The 19,962-nt window shown below is 38.3% G+C and overlaps 1 protein-coding gene and 1 long non-coding RNA gene across 2 annotated transcripts in view; one reads left to right on the top strand and one right to left on the bottom strand.

Moving 5' to 3' along the window:
* NAA15 (N(alpha)-acetyltransferase 15, NatA auxiliary subunit) overlaps nt 1-19,962 on the top strand; it is a 58,311-nt gene that overhangs the window by 23,072 nt on the left and 15,277 nt on the right. Inside the window, exons 7-17 of the mRNA XM_030563763.1 lie at nt 2,404-2,523; nt 3,287-3,382; nt 3,525-3,631; nt 4,125-4,197; nt 6,341-6,510; nt 7,266-7,418; nt 8,463-8,591; nt 9,581-9,794; nt 12,252-12,445; nt 15,485-15,593; nt 17,330-17,428. Of these exons, the coding sequence (XP_030419623.1) occupies nt 2,404-2,523; nt 3,287-3,382; nt 3,525-3,631; nt 4,125-4,197; nt 6,341-6,510; nt 7,266-7,418; nt 8,463-8,591; nt 9,581-9,794; nt 12,252-12,445; nt 15,485-15,593; nt 17,330-17,428 (1,464 nt within the window). The remainder of the gene's footprint in view (nt 1-2,403; nt 2,524-3,286; nt 3,383-3,524; nt 3,632-4,124; nt 4,198-6,340; nt 6,511-7,265; nt 7,419-8,462; nt 8,592-9,580; nt 9,795-12,251; nt 12,446-15,484; nt 15,594-17,329; nt 17,429-19,962) is intronic.
* Nucleotides 9,805-19,261, bottom strand: LOC115652132. Its single transcript, XR_004000559.1, has 3 exons — nt 19,130-19,261; nt 10,905-10,999; nt 9,805-10,419 (listed from the first exon to the last, which is right to left on the bottom strand). It is a non-coding gene; the product is annotated as an uncharacterized LOC115652132 (long non-coding RNA).

The raw sequence follows: 19,962 nt of genomic DNA, 5'->3' as shown, positions 1-19,962 counted from the left end.
TTCTATACATTGGAGTATTGTTTGTAGTGGCATACAAGTCAGGAAGTTATATAGACTAGTCATTTTTTATTGCTCAAACTGGGAAAAATGGACAAGGTAAATCAGCATTAACTGTGGGAGGAAATACATTTTAAAATTTTCATAATATAAGGAGTTGTCGGTAAAACTTGCAAGAAACTGGGTTTTAATTATTTTTAGCTGGATTCTGTTCCTTTAAAAATACACCATAGCTCACATCACATTTAGTGAGTGTAGGGTTTGCCAATATGGCACAACCTTTTTTTCTCCCCACTGTTGAGTATTAGCTAGCACAGGCTAATATTCAGGTGCTGTCCCACCTGTGATGCTGACATAGTTCCATGATGCTCATGTGTATATATAAACTATACAGAAGGCTTTAGTATGAAAAATGCTATATAAATGTAAACTGTAATTACAGTATACCACTGGCATGATATACCATATGTTGGGACAGGTACTAAGTCCTCCATTTAAATGGTTTACCCTAATGATAGTGAATGGTAATGCAGTTTAGTTGTAGCCATGTCAGTCCCAGGATGTCAGAGAGACCCAGTGAAAAACTGCTGATGGCATTGAAATTCCTCAGTGAAGACCCAAGGACCTGATTCTGCACATACTCACACACTTTAAGTACAGAAATAGTTCCACTGAAGTCAATGAGATGATTCCCATGATTAAATATAAGCACACAGGGGCTTTTATCTTGCAAACACATACATCAGTTCTGGCATTTCCTGGTTTATGTGGCTCTTTAGCGCTATCTTTTGTGAATGTGTTATATCATCAGTTTTCTTTACATGATCACATACTATTTGTCAAGCATAATATCTTACCACTCTTCTGCAACTTGATATGCATCTGAACTACCTTGTAGTACTCTGTATACAATGTGTACATCAGACAAATTTTGGTTAGTCCTAAGTCACAGGACTGAGAATTAGATCTGAGTTCTGAATATGAGCTTTTCCACAGGCTTCTGTGTGAGTTAGAACAAACTACTTAATCTGTTTTTCAGTTCCTCATCGGTAAAAAGCTATAATACTGACTTATTTTTTTCCCTACCAGCCTTATGAGATTACATTATTAATGTTTGTGATGTGCTTAGGTACTAAAAATAAGTGCCACAGAAAAATCTACAAATAAATGAGTCTTTTATATTAACAATGCATAAAAAAAAGTATTATGAATGAAATATAACTGAGTCCTATTGGAAAGTGTTCTGGCATGTATAGGAGTTTAGAATTGAATCAGCAATGATAACTCTTGCCTTCCACGGCAGAATTTGGGTCTCTTGTTGTGAGATACTACTTCCTGATCCTGTCATGCTGGTGGGTGGGCCAGGGGTATCTCTCCTTGGCTTAAGATTATCTAAGGTGGCTGCTATTTGAAGACCCATAGCCCAACTTAACATTTCTGTAGTAAGCACTAGCTTGTGCTGTGAAAGTTGCTGGAATAGAGGAGAGGGGTAAGACTTTGCTTTTTTTCTTCCTTTCTGTAGAGCAAAATTCACTAAGTTATTGAGACTTGGCTCTACAAGCGATGCCTTCTTAATTACCAGATCACCTCTCATGAATTAAGTCAAGTGTGCTTACTTGAACGGCTGTGTGAGAGGGGGAGGTGTCATCAGTTATGAGTTGTCTAGTTACTTCTAAATAAGTGTGTGTGTGTGTGTGTGTGTGTGTGTGTGTGTGTGTGTGTGTGTGAAATTACTTTTACTGTTTTTTAACACTGCTAAGTCAATGCAGCTCTGAAATAGTGAGATGGATTGTTTTCTGGCTGTAGCATCAACTGAAATGCTGGTTACACATGCTGGTCCAAATTCTATCTTTGTTATCACTATGCCATCCCATTGCCAGGTATCAGTGAGGGAAGAACTTGCCTGCAGAATCTCTCAGTACAGCTCACAAGTTAGACAAATAGATGATGTACAAATCTGAAAAAATGGTTTTTCGTACTTGAGTTTTATAAACTTATCCTTTTACTTGCAAACTGCGCATATTTGATTTGGACATCAAGAAACTATAAACATGGAACATCATGTATAATTTTTAATTACTTTTCATGGCAGAACTGTACTTAGATAGTTCTTCAAAAATGTTAATCAAGATGCATCTAATTTTTGTTCCTCACTCTTAATGAAGTGACTCCTTCTATCTGTATAAGTCCTCAACTAAAAAACTTATTGAGTTGTTGGCTATCAACATGAAAACTTGTTAAATCTCAAAATTGAAGTTATTTTGAGTCATACCATTGATATTCATGTCTAAGAAATGTAGATTAACAAAGAATTAAGGAATGTCTAACCATCAAATTACCACTACAGATGTTTAGCTGTTGCATTCTCCCTCACGCTCAGTGTATAACTTTATGGATTTTAAACAGGAGAACTTCTGTTGCAACTCTGCAGGCTGGAAGAAGCAGCTGAGGTGTATAGAGGATTGCAAGAAAGGAATCCTGAAAACTGGGCTTATTACAAAGGCTTAGAAAAGGCACTTAAACCAGGTAATGATATTACAGCTTGTAATAATAGAGTATCAAGAATCTATTTTTGCTTAGTTGTCATTTACGTATGTATTGAAAACATGCATTAAGTATGTTCTTAAAGGGACACTTATATTTGATAACTTCTAGTCTAATTTTTGACATGTAGAAGGGATTTATAATGTTTTTGTTACTAGCATTGTCTTGGAAGACTTGCATGACTTTTGTCCTGATGTTCTGTTTGTCTTCATCTGGTAAAAGATAGATAAATAAAAAATGGCAGATTGTAAGTGCTGTAGTCCTTCGTTTTGTATGAATAGTAGATATAGAAGGCAAAGTTCTTTTTTAGAAGGGACAATATCAGTTTAATTTTTTCTCTGATCTTTCATTTATGGTAATCTTGTGCATACAGTCAATACAATTTTCAGACAGAAGTATGATTTCTTTCTGTTTATTTACTTTGTGCCTTTGACAGCACTTTAAATACAATCAGTTTAATTGTTCCATCTATATAGTTGGTTTTCCTCTGGGTCATTCACACAGCAATGAAGGAGAGAAACCCTTTTTTTTAAAAGGGGAAAATGCAATCAACAAATTGGCAGGGGGACTCATAACTATTGTACCTGAAACAACTTTTTAATGACCTTTCAAAATGGACTACATTGCAAATTAATTGTTACTTTAAGTATACAGCTACTGCTTGCTATGTATATTCTGGGGTGTGTGTAATTTAATTACCAAAAAAGATTCTTTTTAGTAGTTTCCAATTTTTGCTTTGTTCTAGCCAATATGCTTGAGAGGCTGAAAATCTATGAAGAGGCCTGGACTAAGTACCCAAGGGGACTGGTTCCAAGAAGACTGCCGCTAAACTTTTTATCTGGTACGTGCATTTTTTGGCAAGCAATAAAAATAGATTCACAATATATTTTTTGCTAAAACTTCCTATTTAACCTTATAAAAACGTTAAAATTGCAAAGTAATATTTGGTAAAAACAAAATCAACATATCTTTTTTCCCCAAAGGTGAAAAGTTTAAGGAATGTTTGGACAAGTTTCTAAGGATGAATTTCAGCAAAGGCTGTCCACCTGTTTTTAATACTTTGAGATCATTGTACAAAGATAAAGAAAAGGTAAATGAATCTTTCCAACAATATGGATTTATTCTTATACACTAAAGGAATAAAAGCAACTTTATGTTAAGTTGGAGCCTACTTTGGCCTGGAAGTTCAGCACTTAGAATGAGATTTCCCAGCTGACACTGTATTACTGTCACTGACTTGATTTTTCTGATTATTCTATGTCACAGAAGGAAAAATCTAATGCTACAATTCCTACTGTGAAAATTTACATAACTCTTTTCTAAGTCAGTTGTTGTACCAAACCATGAAATACTTACCAGAAACCAATTAGGTGTTGCGCACACAAAATTGTGACATATTCCTTTATATGCCAACTGGAGAGAAGAGAATTGAGCAGATTTCCCTTTGTACTAGGACTTAGTATATTGCAATAGTAGATCTCTTACAATAGAAGAGTCAGTATAGCTAACATCAAGGACATTCATGTTAAAGTGAAATAACACCTGGATCACTAATATTTCTTGTCTCGTCCTTGCATGTGTAGGTGGTAATTATAGAAGAGTTGGTGGTAGGTTATGAAACGTCTCTAAAAAGCTGCAGGTTATTTAATCCCAATGGTGAGTGACAATGATTTAATACTTTATGAAAGTACTGTGCCCATCATATGTTATATGTAACAATTCAGGCAGAGGTGAAGGAATAGAAAAAATCCAAAACTTTTTTGAAAGTGGAGAAGTGAGCCGTAGCCCTCCTTAGAATTTGAATATGTTCTAAATCTGTACTCAAAATATATGCTGTTTTAGCCTAGGCAGCTGTTCACACTCATTATCATAGCTTGGGACACCCTTAAATGTGATGAGAGAATAATGGCAGCCATGTGAAATAAAAATGGATTATGTGGTAACTGTATTGATACCATTTAGTATATATTGTTCATTTTATAACAACATTTTCTATTTACAGAGAAGAACTTTAGATCTAAAATTCCCATATTTAGATATCTTGGCCAATCCATCTTTTTTTAAGAAATGATGACTTTCACAATCTTGTAAAGTCTTTCTTTGGGCAGTTAATTAAAATTTCATCCTTCCTTGTACGTGAAAACATTTTCTACATGTAAACTTGCACCAGTTAACTAAAGATGTGTTTTTCAAACCAGTGGAAGTAGCATGGAGGTTCTATTCAGCTAAGAGAATGGCTTACTTCATTTTGGCTTAGTCTCTTGGTTTCTTTTTTTGGTTTTTTTTTTTACAGTATTAAGCTAAACTTAAATAAGCCAATCTCTCAAACTGAATTAAAAATCTAAACATAAACTTGTACTGTTTTTTAAGAAAAACTTTAAATTGGGGGCACGTTTGTGTGGACATGGCTGAACAAAACTCAATTTGTTTAATTTTCATAGGAGCGAAAGTATTAAAAGTAAAAATATGATTGTGGGGTAAATCATGTCATCTGTAAGGCTCCGTTTTAGTCACAGGTATTTTTAGTAAAAGTCATGGACAGGTCACAGGCAGTAAACAAAAATTCCCGGCCCCTGCCCTGTCCATGACTTGTACAATATACCCCTAACTAAAACTTGGGCCCAGAGGGCAGTCTGGTGCTGCCGGGGGTGCTTCAGTGGGAGGACCCCCATGAGTGCTGCGGGGAGCGGGTGATGGTGCATGGTCCGGGACCTCTGCTGGTGCTGGGGGGGAGGGGAAGGGAGTTGGAGAGGCTGGCAGGCTCCCTACCTGGCTCTGCACAGTTCCCCAGAAGCAGACTGCATGTCTCTGGAGCTCCTAAGTGGAGGGAAGGCCAGGGGGACTCCACGTGCTGCCCCCACTACAAGCTCCGGCTCTGCAGCTCCTATTAGCTGGGAACCATAGTCAATGGGAACTACAGGGGCGGTGCCTGTAAGGAGGGGCAGCGCACAGAGCCCCCTGACCCCTCCGCCTAGCAGCTGCAGGAATGTGGTGTCTACTTCCAGGGAGCACCCTCCCAAGGTAAGCGCTGCCCTGCTCCCCATCCCCTTGAGCCAGCCGCACCGACTGCTGCAAAAGTCACAGAGGTCACAGAAAGTCATGGAATCCGTGACCTCTCTGACAGACATGCAGCCTTAGCCATAGGTACTGAAGAATTAAAGCCTTTGGGTTTGTTTTGGTACTGGGCACTCCATTCCCAATTCGGAGTGAACTTAACTTTAGGCCTTGAGTAGTCTCTACTGACTGGTGCTTCAGTGCTTTGCTGGGTCTAGGGCTCAGCAGCTTGCCGAATTGAGTCCTTTCAAAGTCATGGTTTATGTTGCACACAAAGGAGATATCTATAGTTATGGTTTAGGGTTACTTCGGAAAAAATTGGAATAAATTTATCTATTCTAGGTGAGTTTTATTCCAGTGCCAGCTATATCCCAAGCTTTTAAAAGATATTTATAATGAGATAAGAATAGATTGGTGCTAGCTTAGTCTGAGCTAGTTAAATATTTAAAGTGTTTTAAATTGGTGTATTGAAAATATACTGATGTAAGTGCCCAACACAATGATACATTTCAATTGCTAACATATGCAAGTGTGTACTATATCTTTGACCTAAAACAGTAATTTACTGGAAAGTGCTAAGATTACCCTCCAGATAAAGTAAACATGTTTCTTACTTTTCTGATCTATCAGTTTGTTGGGAGCTATATATACAGATGAACAATAAATTCTATACACTACATCAATAGGATATTGCTTGTGCTATATGCTGGTTAAATGGAATATATGACATCTTTTCCCTCCATAGATGATGGTAAAGAAGAACCTCCAACCACTTTACTGTGGGTCCAGTACTACTTAGCACAACATTATGACAAAATTGGGCAGCCATCCATGGCTCTGGAATACATAAATGCAGCAATAGAAAGTACTCCCACCTTGATAGAACTCTTCCTTGTGAAGGCTAAAATCTATAAGGTAATATTGATTGATTTTTGTTCTTCATTATCAGATAGGACTTCTCTTTTATTTTGCAATGAAACCTTTAATCATGACTGTACTTCTGTGTAGTGGTTCAGCACTAATACTGGTTAGTAAAGCACACTTGGGTTTTGTAAAGCACACTTTTATAAAACCTAAGACCCATAGAAATGTTTCCATGAGTTCTTAAAATTCCACATAGTAGAAGCTCCCTAAATTTACATCCATGAGTTTATTGCAAATTAGAAAGTAACCAAACAATTAAAAAAAAAAGTATTATCACAAAATGTACTTTGTTGATTTTGACAGTTACTGGATTTTTAGTTTACTTTGCTAAATTATAATGAACTAGTAAACTAGTTAATTATTTTATAAAGAATCATGTCCTAAAAACACCCTAGTCTGACCTCACTTCTCTGTAACAACTCAAAGTGCTGTAGTGAGGCCTGGTTTTATTAAGAGCTCTTAGGCTTGTGGATTAGCAAAATATGGATTAACAAGGTCTGTTTGGAGATTGTAATGTGAAAGGAGGGAAATTATAATATTGAGATGCAGTTGTATTGCTGCTTTTTTGTTTTGAGGTATTGTTTTGTTGTAAGCAAGACTGTTTGTTTAATAAAGTTTTTAGTACCTTGTTTAAATTAACCCTATTGTATAATGTTTAATTTGTTAATGAAGAGTGGGTAGATAAGGCAAAACTATGTGCATTTTACAATTTCCTTGCTTGCTTGATTTGAATTTTTCTTTTTAAGCATGCTGGAAACATTAAAGAAGCTGCAAGGTGGATGGATGAAGCCCAGGCCTTGGACACAGCGGACAGATTTATCAACTCCAAATGTGCAAAATATATGTTGAAAGCCAACTTGATTAAAGAGGCAGAAGAAATGTGTTCTAAGTTTACAAGGGTTTGTTCCAGTTACTATAATTTTTGATGAATAAAATGTAGACGTAGGCAAGGTACTTTACACTTGATTATTTTAGCTGTCCTTCTGAGCCTCTATTTTGGTCAGTAATGAGCTTTCTTTCCCTGTTCTGGCTGAGTTATGAAGATTGCTCGCTTCACTTGTAGTTTGTAGCTAGATTTCATTTACATGATGATAATGGCTCCATAGTTAAGGTTAAGCTGAGTTTTGCACTTAAAAGGATTCAGCTTCTTTATTACATATGAAAAATGCAGTACATCCTCCCCAAAAGCACAGCACTTTACTGTCGGCACAGAAGTTTCTGCGATCTTACACATAGATCAGTTTAGATTTTAAATGAATTCTTAAAATTCATTTAAGAAATTTAGAATCCTTTGTGAAATCTTTTTTGTTCCAAATGATCTCAATAACAGACTATTTAAACTTTCCGCATAGACGTTCCATAAAGTTGGTAATAGTATTCTGTGAGGGCCCTTGTCTCTGGAAAAGGCTATTCTCATCCTCTATGTCGGAAATATCCTGGGTGTTAAGATGCACCTTGGAGTATACCTTAATCATATTTGTTGGACTGCTTACTTCTGAGAGTAATCGGAGTTGTGGGGAGGACAGTTTTGTGCTCTGCAGGTTGTTCAATTTTATTACTTCTTATTTATGACGGGCATTTTTAGCCTTAGATAGGTGCTCTGTTTTTGTTTTATAAATTAGAGGTTTAAATGCACTAAAATCTTGATAATGGGCTACATGTGAAGAATTTTTGAGACTTGATGGTCACTTTTTGCCAGTGTTCTTCATAACTGAAAATTTATTTTTCAGCAGAGGCTGGCATAGTCTTTTATCAGATTGCTCCGAATGACTGCCCTCTTATTGCTGAGAGAGGCACTAAGGCCACAAGCTGCCCTTATTTATTGCCTCCATTTGTCTGTTCCTCTTTTTCTTCAGGGAAGACAGGAGCGAGGAGAAAACTGAGGTGTGCCTGAGCAGGAAAACATTTTTGGATTATTTCTAATATTTCTGTTTTGCTTTTAGGAAGGAACCTCAGCAGTAGAGAACTTGAATGAAATGCAGTGCATGTGGTTCCAGACAGAATGTGCCCAGGCTTACAAGGCAATGAATAAATTTGGAGAAGCACTTAAGAAATGCCATGAAATTGAGAGAGTATGTATCTAAGTAATTTAATCTGTTAAAATTTCCAGTTTAGTTTTGCTGTCATTGCATGTTTTCATCTAAACATTAAAATCTCTAGTCTGGCCCTTAGAAACCTTGTAATTTCCTGTGGCATGCTGTGTCCTTCCAAGTGTGAAGTAGCCGCCTATACCCATGTTTAATTGCAGCGATATTAAATAAAGCTCTAATCCTGCAAACACGTGTGTTTATTTTTACTCATATGAGTAGTCCCATTGTGTTCAATGGAAGTACTCACATGAATAAAGTTAAGCAAGGGCCTAAATGCTTGCAGGACTGGGACTTAATCTGCATGGGTCTTGACAAACAAGGCCACTGTAATGACTTTTATAGTCCCAAAATGTCAGAAAGTAGCCAAAAGATCATAATGAATTGTCTCTGGTTTAATTGCTAGAGGAGAAAAATTGTGCCACAAGTCAAAACTTTGTTTGGTACTCTGCAACTACTCAAGTTGTGTGCTTAAGGCTGGACCAGTCCACAAAGTCTTCCATGGCTTTTTTCTTAAAAGTTTATAGTTCATGTTCAGTTCTTTCTCACATAATACATATTCTTTTACGTTTGTTTTAGTTTTTCAACACTCTCCTCTCCTCTATTGACTGTTGTAGTGTCGGAAAGAATTAAACTTGTGCTTATTGGTCTTGACTTGTAGCACTCTACATCTGTCCTAGAGTAGTTCCTTCTTTGACATTGGGTATTAGGCAGGAATTATTTTTGTCAGCTTTTAGGAGAAAAATGTCATTTTTGTAACTTCACCCAGAACGTCATGTTTTTCTTAAGTCCAAGTGCCAAAACTTGAATGACACTCACTAATTGAGTATGTAAGACACTGATTCATTATCAGTTGTCTGTTTTTTCTTCAGTTTCAGGGTTTTTTTCCATAGCTGTTTATAGGAAAATATGTATTTGAATTTCAGGTTTGTTTTGTTCGCTAATACTTGCTAAAACTTGCTGTTTTCTGTTAGCATTTTGTAGAAATTACAGATGATCAGTTTGACTTCCACACTTACTGTATGAGAAAGATTACACTTAGGTCTTATGTGGACTTGTTAAAACTAGAAGATGTACTTCGACAACATCCGTTTTACTTCAAGGCAGCACGAATTGCCATAGAGATATATTTGAAGCTTCACGATAATCCTCTAACAGATGAGAATAAAGAACACGAAGCTGATACAGGTACAAGAAATTTCCTGGATTTATTTTGTGTGCAGTTGAAGTGTTTGGGGTTTAGTCTATAGATATAGATACTTATATGCTTGACATTGATAGTTAGACTGGAGCTCCTAATTCAGTGGTTAAAGTTGCAAGCCAGGAATTGACTTGTAACAAGTGAACACTAACTCTCTATTAAAAATAAAGGCAGTGTAGCCCAGTGGATAGAGTGCTGGACTGAGACTCAGGAGATCTGGGTTCTATTCTGCCACTAGCCTGCTTGGTGACCAGTAGGCAAATCATTTTAACTCTCTGTGCCACAGTTTCCTCATCTGTAAAAATGGGATAATGATACTGACCTTTATTCAAGTGCTTTTAGATCTACGGATGAAAAGTGGTATTATTACTACTATATATTCTGTTTATACAATACAGGTCTAAAGTTAAAATCCAAGTAGGATTTGGTGGGGTATTTCTAAAACACTCTTTTGAGCCCTTGTATAATTTTAAAAAGGAAAACATTCAAATTTAATTTTAGAGTGAGAAAATGCTGCATATTCATGGTCTCTTGTCCTGGTGAAGCAGATCTGAGGGGTTGCATTTGAAGCAGCTATTCTTCCAGTAAGTTTTGGCATAATTCGAAGGTGACCTGTGAAAGGTAGAAAAATTGAGTTGTGCTGTTGTGACATTCCCCAGGGTACAATCTAGACTGACGGACAACTGTGACCACTCAATTCTCCCGTGCCTTTTACACTGTGTAGCTGTGACAGTGACCACTCGTGGTCAGCTCACACACTGCTTCCAGGGCAACAACTCCTGGTCTCAGACTTCCCCCAGAACTGTGCATCTTGTACTGCCCAGCACCTTCCTGGACAATACAAGCTCATGTAAAGTCCATTGTTTCATTAATAGAAAATTATATGCACAAATCTTGTTATCTCAAATGAAGTTTCCGAAACACTTCAGTGTAAACACATACTGGTTTAGATAAAACAAGTTCAGTAATTACAGAAAGATAGATTTTAAGTGATTACAAGTAATGAGGCATAAAAGTCAGAATTGGTTACAAAGAAATACAAAATAAAATATAATTAACTTAACAAGCTAAGTGATTTCAAAGCAAAAGTCTCTTACCACATGTTTTAGCAGTCTTACTGACTTAAATTCTTTCAGCCATGATCCCTCCCCAGTCCATTGATGCGTCCTTTGTCCTTCAGGTGTTGACGATGCTGAGAGTAGAGATGAAGGGAGAGATATTGTGGAGCATCTGCCCCCCTTTCTTATAGCTCTCTTTTTCTTTGAAAGTCCACTCCAGCCGAGGTTCAGGAGATACAAGGTCTGGGAGGACAGGAACCTCTAGCTGTTTTTTTGTTTTTTTTTTGTTTTTTTTTTGCCAAAGTGTAAATTTCTCATTCGCACCTTTTTCTATGCTGACCGGGTGATAGTTCATTTCATTTTGTTTACACCTGGTGGAGGCATCAATTTGCCTTTTGTTTTTGAGGAACTGGTTTGTGCCTGCTTTTCTAAACTTGGAACATGTCTCAATAATGTTAAATCTTATAACTTTATATATAGTGTTGCTGTGCACAATTTACCAGAACAATAATAATGAGCAAATTGAATTTTCAAATAATACCTCACAAGGCATACTTTGTACAAAATCCATTATAGTTTTGTAAAAGGGGCAAACATGAGGATACAGATTGTTGAATATGTCTTCTGCTTTTTGATCTATAAAGTTCTCAGTGTTAAGTATTTGGCGGGGGAGAGGAGGGTTGTTTTTATTTTTAAAACATCAGTCTTGTCGGTCTTATCTGAAGGACAACTTGGATGACTTTTGGACTGGGGACTTCCTTAACGGAGGAGTTGAAAGGAAGGGTACTGAATCTTTGTTAAAGAAATAGGAATGAACAAAACTAAACAGTTCAGTGAAAATTGCTTCTCATCTCAGTTTTACTTGCATAGCTTCAGGTCTAAAGAAGCTAGAAAGGGCACAAATGCAGTATGTTTTTACAGATTACTTTTTGTGTTTTGTTTCAAAATTTCACAATGCTTTGGTTGTTATGGAAATCCTGAATATGAATCAAATGTAAACTGATGAAATGTTGCCTTTCAATTCTGCGTATTCATCTATATAGACAGTTAAAAGTTAAAGCTAATCACACCATATATTTAAAGATTTAATGGTTTTACCTCAGATATTTTTGCTAAATGTTTAGGTAATTTGTTAAGCAGGCGCTTTCTTTAGTAGTTAGAACTCAAGGATCTGTTCTCTGCTCTGAGTTCTACTCCCAGCTCTACCACTGACTTAAGTCAAAACTTTTTACAAATGTAATGGCAGCATTACTTAATAGGAAAAATATGGGTTAGAAAATAGATATAGACACTGGCAGTCATTTGAAGTAAAGTAAATTCAAATACGTAGTTTTAAAAAAATCAAAATAATCTGTGTAATCACCCTTTTATTGAAACATTGTGCAGCAAATATGTCTGACAAGGAGCTAAAGAAGCTTCGCAATAAGCAGAGAAGAGCACAGAAAAAAGCACAACTGGAGGAAGAGAAGAAGAATGCAGAAAAAGAAAAGCAGCAGAGAAATCAGAAGAAGAAAAAGGACGATGATGATGAGGAGATTGGTGGTCCGAAAGAAGAACTTATCCCTGAGAAACTAGCAAAGGTACTTGCCTGACAGTGTTCAGTAATTGGCTATCAGATTAAAATCAGCTTTGCAAAATATTACCTTGAACTCGACCGCCATTAAATTTTATTCTTGCATAGCTTCTATTCAGAAGTGTCACCATTTAAAAAAAGGTTTCTGGAACAATTATCTGGTTTGTAATCTACAAGTGTTATGGAGAAACTGAGTTTGTCTAGTCCTTTAAAGACAGCATGCATTGCAGCAAGAACTGTTCACTCCCCCACAATAAGTAGAATATCTTCATAAATGTGTTGTGCTAGTCACTAATTAGATTTATCATCAAGTTTAGCTGGTTGAAAACTTTCATATTCTGAAGGTAAGATAGATACATTCATTGTTACATTCTTCATATCACATAGTAATTTGTATTTGCAGTTTGTCAAGTATTGTGGAATTCATAGGAACTAAGATAATTGAAAAAGTTTCAGTAAATAGATTGAGCAAATTGGGTGAAACATTTGTTTGGAATTACTGGGAAGATGGGTTTGAGATTGGATTACAAGTTATGGAATAGTTTACACTCAAAGAAACTGCAGTAAGTAGAGGGAGAACAGTGTATGAGAAGAATGTTCTGTGCTTCTGTTCTTGTGAAACATAGGCTTTGAGTAGGAGGAATAGAAAAAACATTTGAAGTGTTGCGGAGCATGGAAGAGTTTAGATTGGACAGGTAGGGAGAGCAGACTAATTCCATGAGGATCTTGAATACTATTGGGGGATTTTTAACTGAAAGCTGATATGGTGACAGGAAGCCAGTGATTTGAAAAGATTGATTTGGTTTTTGGTATAGAAATTAAATAGTTACAGATTGGGCGAGTTGCATTTTAGAGACAAGGCCTGAACAAAAGGAATTACACTAATGCATGTTAGTTCTGATGAAGACCATGATATAAGAGTGGTGGCAGAGGAATAGTTGTGTGACCGGTGCTGATTCTGTATGAAGCATATATGCAAGGAGTGAAGCAAAGAAAGCTTTGTGTGGCAAGTGAAATGCCAGCATTGAATGCAACAAAACTTTTACTAACTTTAAATTTGTAAATTCTCAATAGGGTAGTCTTAGCTGACAGACCTTAATTAAAACTGAATATTTGGCCTTTGGGAGAAAATTACTTTGATACTCCTGTTTTTGAAAGAATGTATTACCAGTGATAAAGGCAACAGCTGGCTCTTGTTTAAATTGCTTCAGTCTCTAACCCTTAGACATCTGATGCTACCATGAAGGTTAGAGTGTTTTAGCACCAAGGCCTCTAACTAATCCCTAAACTAACATATGCAGTAAAGCAGACTTTCTGTTTTATTAACCATTAGTGAGGGATCTCTGGTAGAACAAATCCTTTAAAATGGTGGATACTACAGATGCCTTGTCAGAAGAATGCTGACTGCACTAATGATGTTAGCTGAGCTAATGGCAACTGCTCCCCATGCCTTTTTTGGGTCTCTCTGCTCACAGAATCTGTCAGTATCTCCATATACAGGCAGATACTGCGGGATTAGTAGAGGTGTCTCTTGTCACTGAGCTAATATGTATCAATATGCTTTATTTCCTGCTCTGCATTTGTCCTTCGTTCCTTTTCAATTGGAAAGAACTCTCCTTGGGCTCTGAAAGATCATAAGTGTCCGCCTCAGAGAAACAGAAGTGTACAACTACCACTCTGTTTCTGCTATGAGGAGTAAGAGGAGCAATGGCTGCAGATAGTGATTCCTTTTCCACTGGCACTAGCCAAGTGAGGCAAAACCCCTCTTTTGGGTGCATTACATACATTTATGAAGAATCATGGTATCAGGGAAGCAGTGTTTAGGTATGTGATTTGAGCTAAATGTACACACAAGCTATTGTTGCATCAGCAGGATTCCCTTCTACTGAAGCACAGGAGGTGTGTCAGGTGGAGTACCACTGCTTTGCCTCTGCATTGTCGTGCAGTTCTTGAGTGCCCTTCCCATTTGGACCTTTCTGCTCCTGCAACATCCAAGCAAGATGTTTCTCAGCTGAACATCTTCTTCTCCCCAAAGACGACCTTTTCCCATCAGAAATGTGGTGATTTGTGGAAACTGCCAGTAGCAGGAGGAGTGAGGGTATTGGAGGATGCTTCGGAGCAGATCAGAGGAATAGCTGGAAGAAACAGGGAGGAAGCACTAGCATTTTTTGTCTTTTCCACCTGACAAACTTCCTTTGTTTCATCAGAGACTCCTCCTATAAACCCAAAGATAGTTGGAAGAACTCAGGCTTATGGAGAGAGGAGGTGACTAGCTGAGAACATAGGGCTTGGGGCAGTGTGAGAGGAGCTTGTCTTTTGGAATGTACTTCCTAAAAGGCTTCAGGAGAGAGGCAGACCCCCCCAGTGAATGTTAAGAGACTCAGCAAGAGCCCCACAAATCTTTTGGAGAGGAAATTGTATTCTGCTGATGAGCCCCCTGTTGGCGAGTTAAATTTTGAGATCCATCTCTATAAGGGAAAGGGCTAGAGATATTTTTACTTTTTTAAAACGAATTGGACAAAAGATTCCTAAATCATGACATCCAGAGTTGTTCAGAACTCCCAAAGTAAAATTATTGCATTTTATAGAAAATAAACACATAGCAGGAAAGAAATAAAACTTAGTTTATTGGACTGTTCTAGCTGGGATCTGGTGACCAAGATCAACATTTAGTCACTTAAAGTCTGCCTTAAAGCCAATCAGCGTCTTAATTGGGAATGGTGCTATGGGTGGACAGCTCCAGTGACCGTTGAGTGGCATGTCAACTGAGTGCTAGATACCTGAGCATACTTTTTTTTTTTAAAAGGCCACCAAGGCATGCTAATACTTTGACAATCCATGTTCTTATACCTACATCTGAATGCAAGATCTGACATGCAATATATGAACTAATATACTTTCAGGGCATCCAGTGTACATCACTGTGAGAGCAGTCATATTACTGGTTTGACTTCAAACTAGAAAGTTCATATTCCTATTGGTAAAGGAGAAAATTAATTTTATTCATTTTATTCCCATTTGAGTTGCCTATTTCTTGCCTTTTTAGGTTGAAGCACCTTTGGAAGAAGCCATTAAATTTTTAACACCGTTGAAGAATTTAGTGAAGAACAAAATAGAGACCCATCTTTTTGCTTTTGAGATTTACTTCAGGAAAGGTAAATGAGAGAACTAATAGAATAAAGAACTTTGTAGTTGTCACGTTAGAATAATTTTTATAGATATTACATTAATCATCACTGACCTGTACTGCTGCAGTATCACTAGTTGATGCAGACTGTTTTTAATTAGACACATTCCCTCCCCTGGTTGTTCTGTGGAATAACAAGGACCACCTTTTTCACAGATCTGGAAGAGCTGGTGTGGATCCAGTTTTTTTGCTGTATTCTTTAAATGCTTTCGGACCAGAGATGAAACATGTGCAAACTTGCACATTCCTAGTTTTCTTGCTTCCACCCATAGTCATTCATGAATGCAAGTGTCACGGAGTGTGGGGAGTCCAGTCCTGCACCCCTTTTCCTGGGACCCACAGTGACTTTTAGCCAGCCAGTAAAACAGAAGGTTTATTGGACAACAGGAACACAGGTTACAGCAGGGCTTGCAGGCACAGTCAGGACCCCTCCACCGAGTCCTTCTGGGCTTTCAGGGTGCTTGGATCCTAGCTAGGATACCCTGAATTCCGCCCATCCAGCCCCAAGCCCAAACTCAAACTGCTTCCCTCCTGCCACCCCCTTCCTTTGTCCCCTTCCCGGGCAAAGGTGTTGACCTTTCCCCTCCCTTACCTAGCTCAGGTTACAGGCCCTGGCATTGTCCATCCCCTAAAGTCCTCCCCTGCTCTCCCACTCCCCACACAGACAGTCCCTACTGCATCACAGCAAGTTAAAGGCGTGCAGATTTTTACATATGGATTTAAGTTTTTAATTGATTTCAGGCTTGTGTTCTTATCTAAACATAGGTAATAAGATTCCTTTCACTTCGATGTGTTTTCTAGCAGAAAGATCCTCACTGTGTTGGATCAGGACACTCATAAGTCAAAATGAGATATGCTCCTAACATCCGTTTCTGATCAGTATGGTTATTAAGGGCACTTAGGTCAGGGCTCTTCATTGAGGGGTTGTGGGCAGTGTTCTCTTCCCTCCTATTGGGTCCAGACTGAATAACAAATATCATATTGCTGCTTAGAATTCTGCAACACAGACCATGTCAGAGTTATCTACACTTGCTTCTCTAGTGACTTCAGCACTGATACCTCTGATGATGATGATGTCTTTCCAGCCAAGAAAAAGAAGTGTGATTTGAATACCCTTTGGCATTTCTGCCATGCACAAAACTGAAATCTGCAGTACCTTCTCACAACAACCTTAATTTGGCCATATTGTACAGTATTGAGATAAATTGTACTACCAGTACAGTAATATGAAACACTACAAAAAGAACAAGATATTCAATTGATGTCCAAACTAAAAATTTTAATTGCTTAACTTTTGTATATCTAAGTCATCTAGGAGTTCATCTAGTCCAACTCCCTGCTCAAAGCAGGACCAATCTCCAGACAGATTTTTGCTTCAGATCCCTAAATGGCCCCCTCAAGGATTGAACTCAAAACCCTGGGTTTAGCAGGCCAGTGCTCAAACCACTGAGCTATCCCTCCCCCCAAAACATTGTTTTAGTTTGAATAGCTTGTATCTGAATTCACTCACTAACTTTAATGAAGTAGGGACAAATTACTTGCAAAAGAAGCAATGGTAATACATCCATCTTTGATCTGGTCATTGACATTTCAAATAAAATTATCATTCTCAATCTTAACATCTAAAATTTAATTTGGTGGTTTCATTTAAAAGATTTTCAGAGAGAGTTCTATAACCAGCCACCACCATTATTTCATTTACAGAGAAATTTCTTCTGATGCTGCAGTCTGTGAAGAGAGCATTTGCTATTGACTCCAGTCATCCTTGGCTTCATGAGTGTATGATTCACCTCTTTGGCAGTGGTATGTATCTATCATATATATCTCTACATATAGTATTTCTGGAGGAATTCTGTGCCAAAAATTCTAAAATTCTGTGCACAATATGTTAAAAATTCTGCAAAATTTTACATATTTTGCCAAAATTACACAATATAATCATGCCAGTTTCAATTATTTTAGTAATTTATTTCAGAATAAAGGATGGTCTAGATAATATTTAGTCCTGCCATGAGTGCAGGGGACTGGACTGGATGACCTCTTGAAGTTCCTTCCAGTCCTATGAATCTATGATATCTGTCAAGAAGTATGTCTGTAACAATACAGACAACAAAAAAGATTCAGGAAATGTTTTTTGACAAATAGATTTCTTATTAGGCATATTAATACCTCCTCACTTAACGTTGTAGTTATGTTCCTGAAAAATGCGACTTTAAACGAAACAATGTCAAGTGAATCCAATTTCCCCATAAGATTTAATGTCCATGAGGGGGTTAGGTTTAAGGGAATTTTTTTACGCCAGACAAAAGACTATATTTTTTATACACACACAAACACACACACACAGAGGTGAGTAGTCAAGGGGTGGAATATTTTCCAGGGAATACCTTGCTGCTAAATGATGAACTAGCAATTGGCTAAACCCTCAAGGGTTAACTCTAACAGTCTGCAAGGCAGCAGGAATGGAGGGAGGGGAGAAAGCATACAGACAGAGACAGACACACACACTGCACATTTCCTCTTTAAGTACACTGCCTTGTTAATTAGATTAGCTTGCTGAGACTGCAGCTGCTGCTGCCAGTAAGCTCCCTCTGTCCTGAGCCCTGTCGTGTATCCCCCCTGCTTTATGGAAGATGGGGTAAGTGAGAAGCAGGGGGGAGGGGGGCACCCTGACATTAGCCCCCCTCTTGCTCCCCTGCACAGCAAGCAGGAGTCTTGGGGAGCAGATGCAAGGCAGAGGGCAGGAGCAGCACATGGCAATGGGGAGGAGGGACAGCTGCAATTGCTAGCCTGCTGGGCAGCTGCTGCACAGGGAACTTAGGGGAGCAGGGACTGATGGGGGAGATGATAGGGAGGCTGCCGGTCCACCCTGGTTTCAAGCCCCCACCAGCTAGCTACAACGGGCTGCTCTTCCTGCAAGCAGTGGACAAAGCAGGTGGCTGCCAAACAATGTTAGAAGGGAGCATTGCACAACTTTAAATGAGCATGTTTCCTAATTGATCAACAACGAAACAAGGTTAACCAGGACAACTTTAAGTGAGGAGTTACTGTACACAACTTTGAGTAATCATTCATTCAAACCACAATACAGAAATGTATTTCCCACACCCCTCAGAAGCAGTGCAAAGACTTGGGGGGGGTGGAGAATTAGGAGGTCAGAGGTAATGGAAGGATAGGAAAGTAATTGCTGGGAAGAAGCTTAGAAGTGAACTTGGAGGATTGTTGAGTGCGTGTGGGAGAAGTATGGAAGAGTTTGGGGTTGGGTGTTGGGGGGTGGAATTGCTAGGGAATTGGGGAACCTCACCAATGCAGATCGTGGCTGACCACTAGCCTCTTTCAGTCAGACACATCTGCCCCCATCCCCAGGTGTCCCTGCACCCCACTCCCATTCAGCTCCCACCCATCTGTCCCCCACTACCTGTTCTGAATCCCAATCTGACCCCCTCCAGCCCCCAGCAGTCCCATGTGCCCCTCTTTGTCCCCCCATATCCTGTCCCTCCTCACCTGGTCTCACAGGCAGAGTACTGTAAGGAGTGAAGTCTCGTCTCTTCTACATATCCACGGAGGACTGCTTCCGCCTGGGAGCGACTGCCCTCTGGTCTCGTGCCACAGCAGCCTCTGGTGGGCAGAAGAATGTATTTTCTGCAGAGAAAACAAATTTTGCCAGGGATATGAATACTGCACGTGTGCAGTGGTACAGAATTCCCGCAGGAGTAATAGCTGCAGATGGCATATATATCTTTTGTGGTCATCTGTTTCCATTTACAAACTATCAACACAATTAATTCAAAATATTTAATATCAAATGTACATACATTAGAATGCTCTTTAAATGAATAACTTCATGCTGCTAGATTAACAGTACAGTTTTGACTACTACAGAATGACTTAAAGGAGCCCTGTGATATTAAAAATCAAATTCTGTAAACAAACTTATTGACCAGTTCTATTAAAAGTAAGGAATTTTAAGTCAAATTTTCTTGCTGCTATGTAAGTTCTGAGGCCTTTTTGCATTTCTCGCAGCTAGGATAATTAGTGAATATAGGTTTACCTTCTGGTAAACCTTTTCCTTTCATGTTCATAATGCTGCAGCCTTTGGGTTACAAATGCTCCATAAGAATACTACTTTGTTTAAAAAATAAGATTGTTTTTTCAGAACTTAAAATTTGGCACAAACTTATGTTGACATTATCCCTTTAACTAATGTGGTTTTCTAACTTTTAGAAAACCCTTTGATAATTTTAGTTATTTTTTCCCCCATTCTAAGGCAATGGTACCTAAGGCAATTAGTTTTGCAGTTAAACGGATATTGGGTTGGAGAGAGGTGTGGAGTTTTT

Source organism: Gopherus evgoodei, chromosome 5 (genome assembly GCF_007399415.2).
Source record: "Gopherus evgoodei ecotype Sinaloan lineage chromosome 5, rGopEvg1_v1.p, whole genome shotgun sequence".
Classification (NCBI taxonomy): domain Eukaryota; kingdom Metazoa; phylum Chordata; order Testudines; family Testudinidae; genus Gopherus; species Gopherus evgoodei.
Note: the sequence above shows the minus strand (reverse complement) of the source record. Positions and strands in the feature narration are given on the sequence as shown.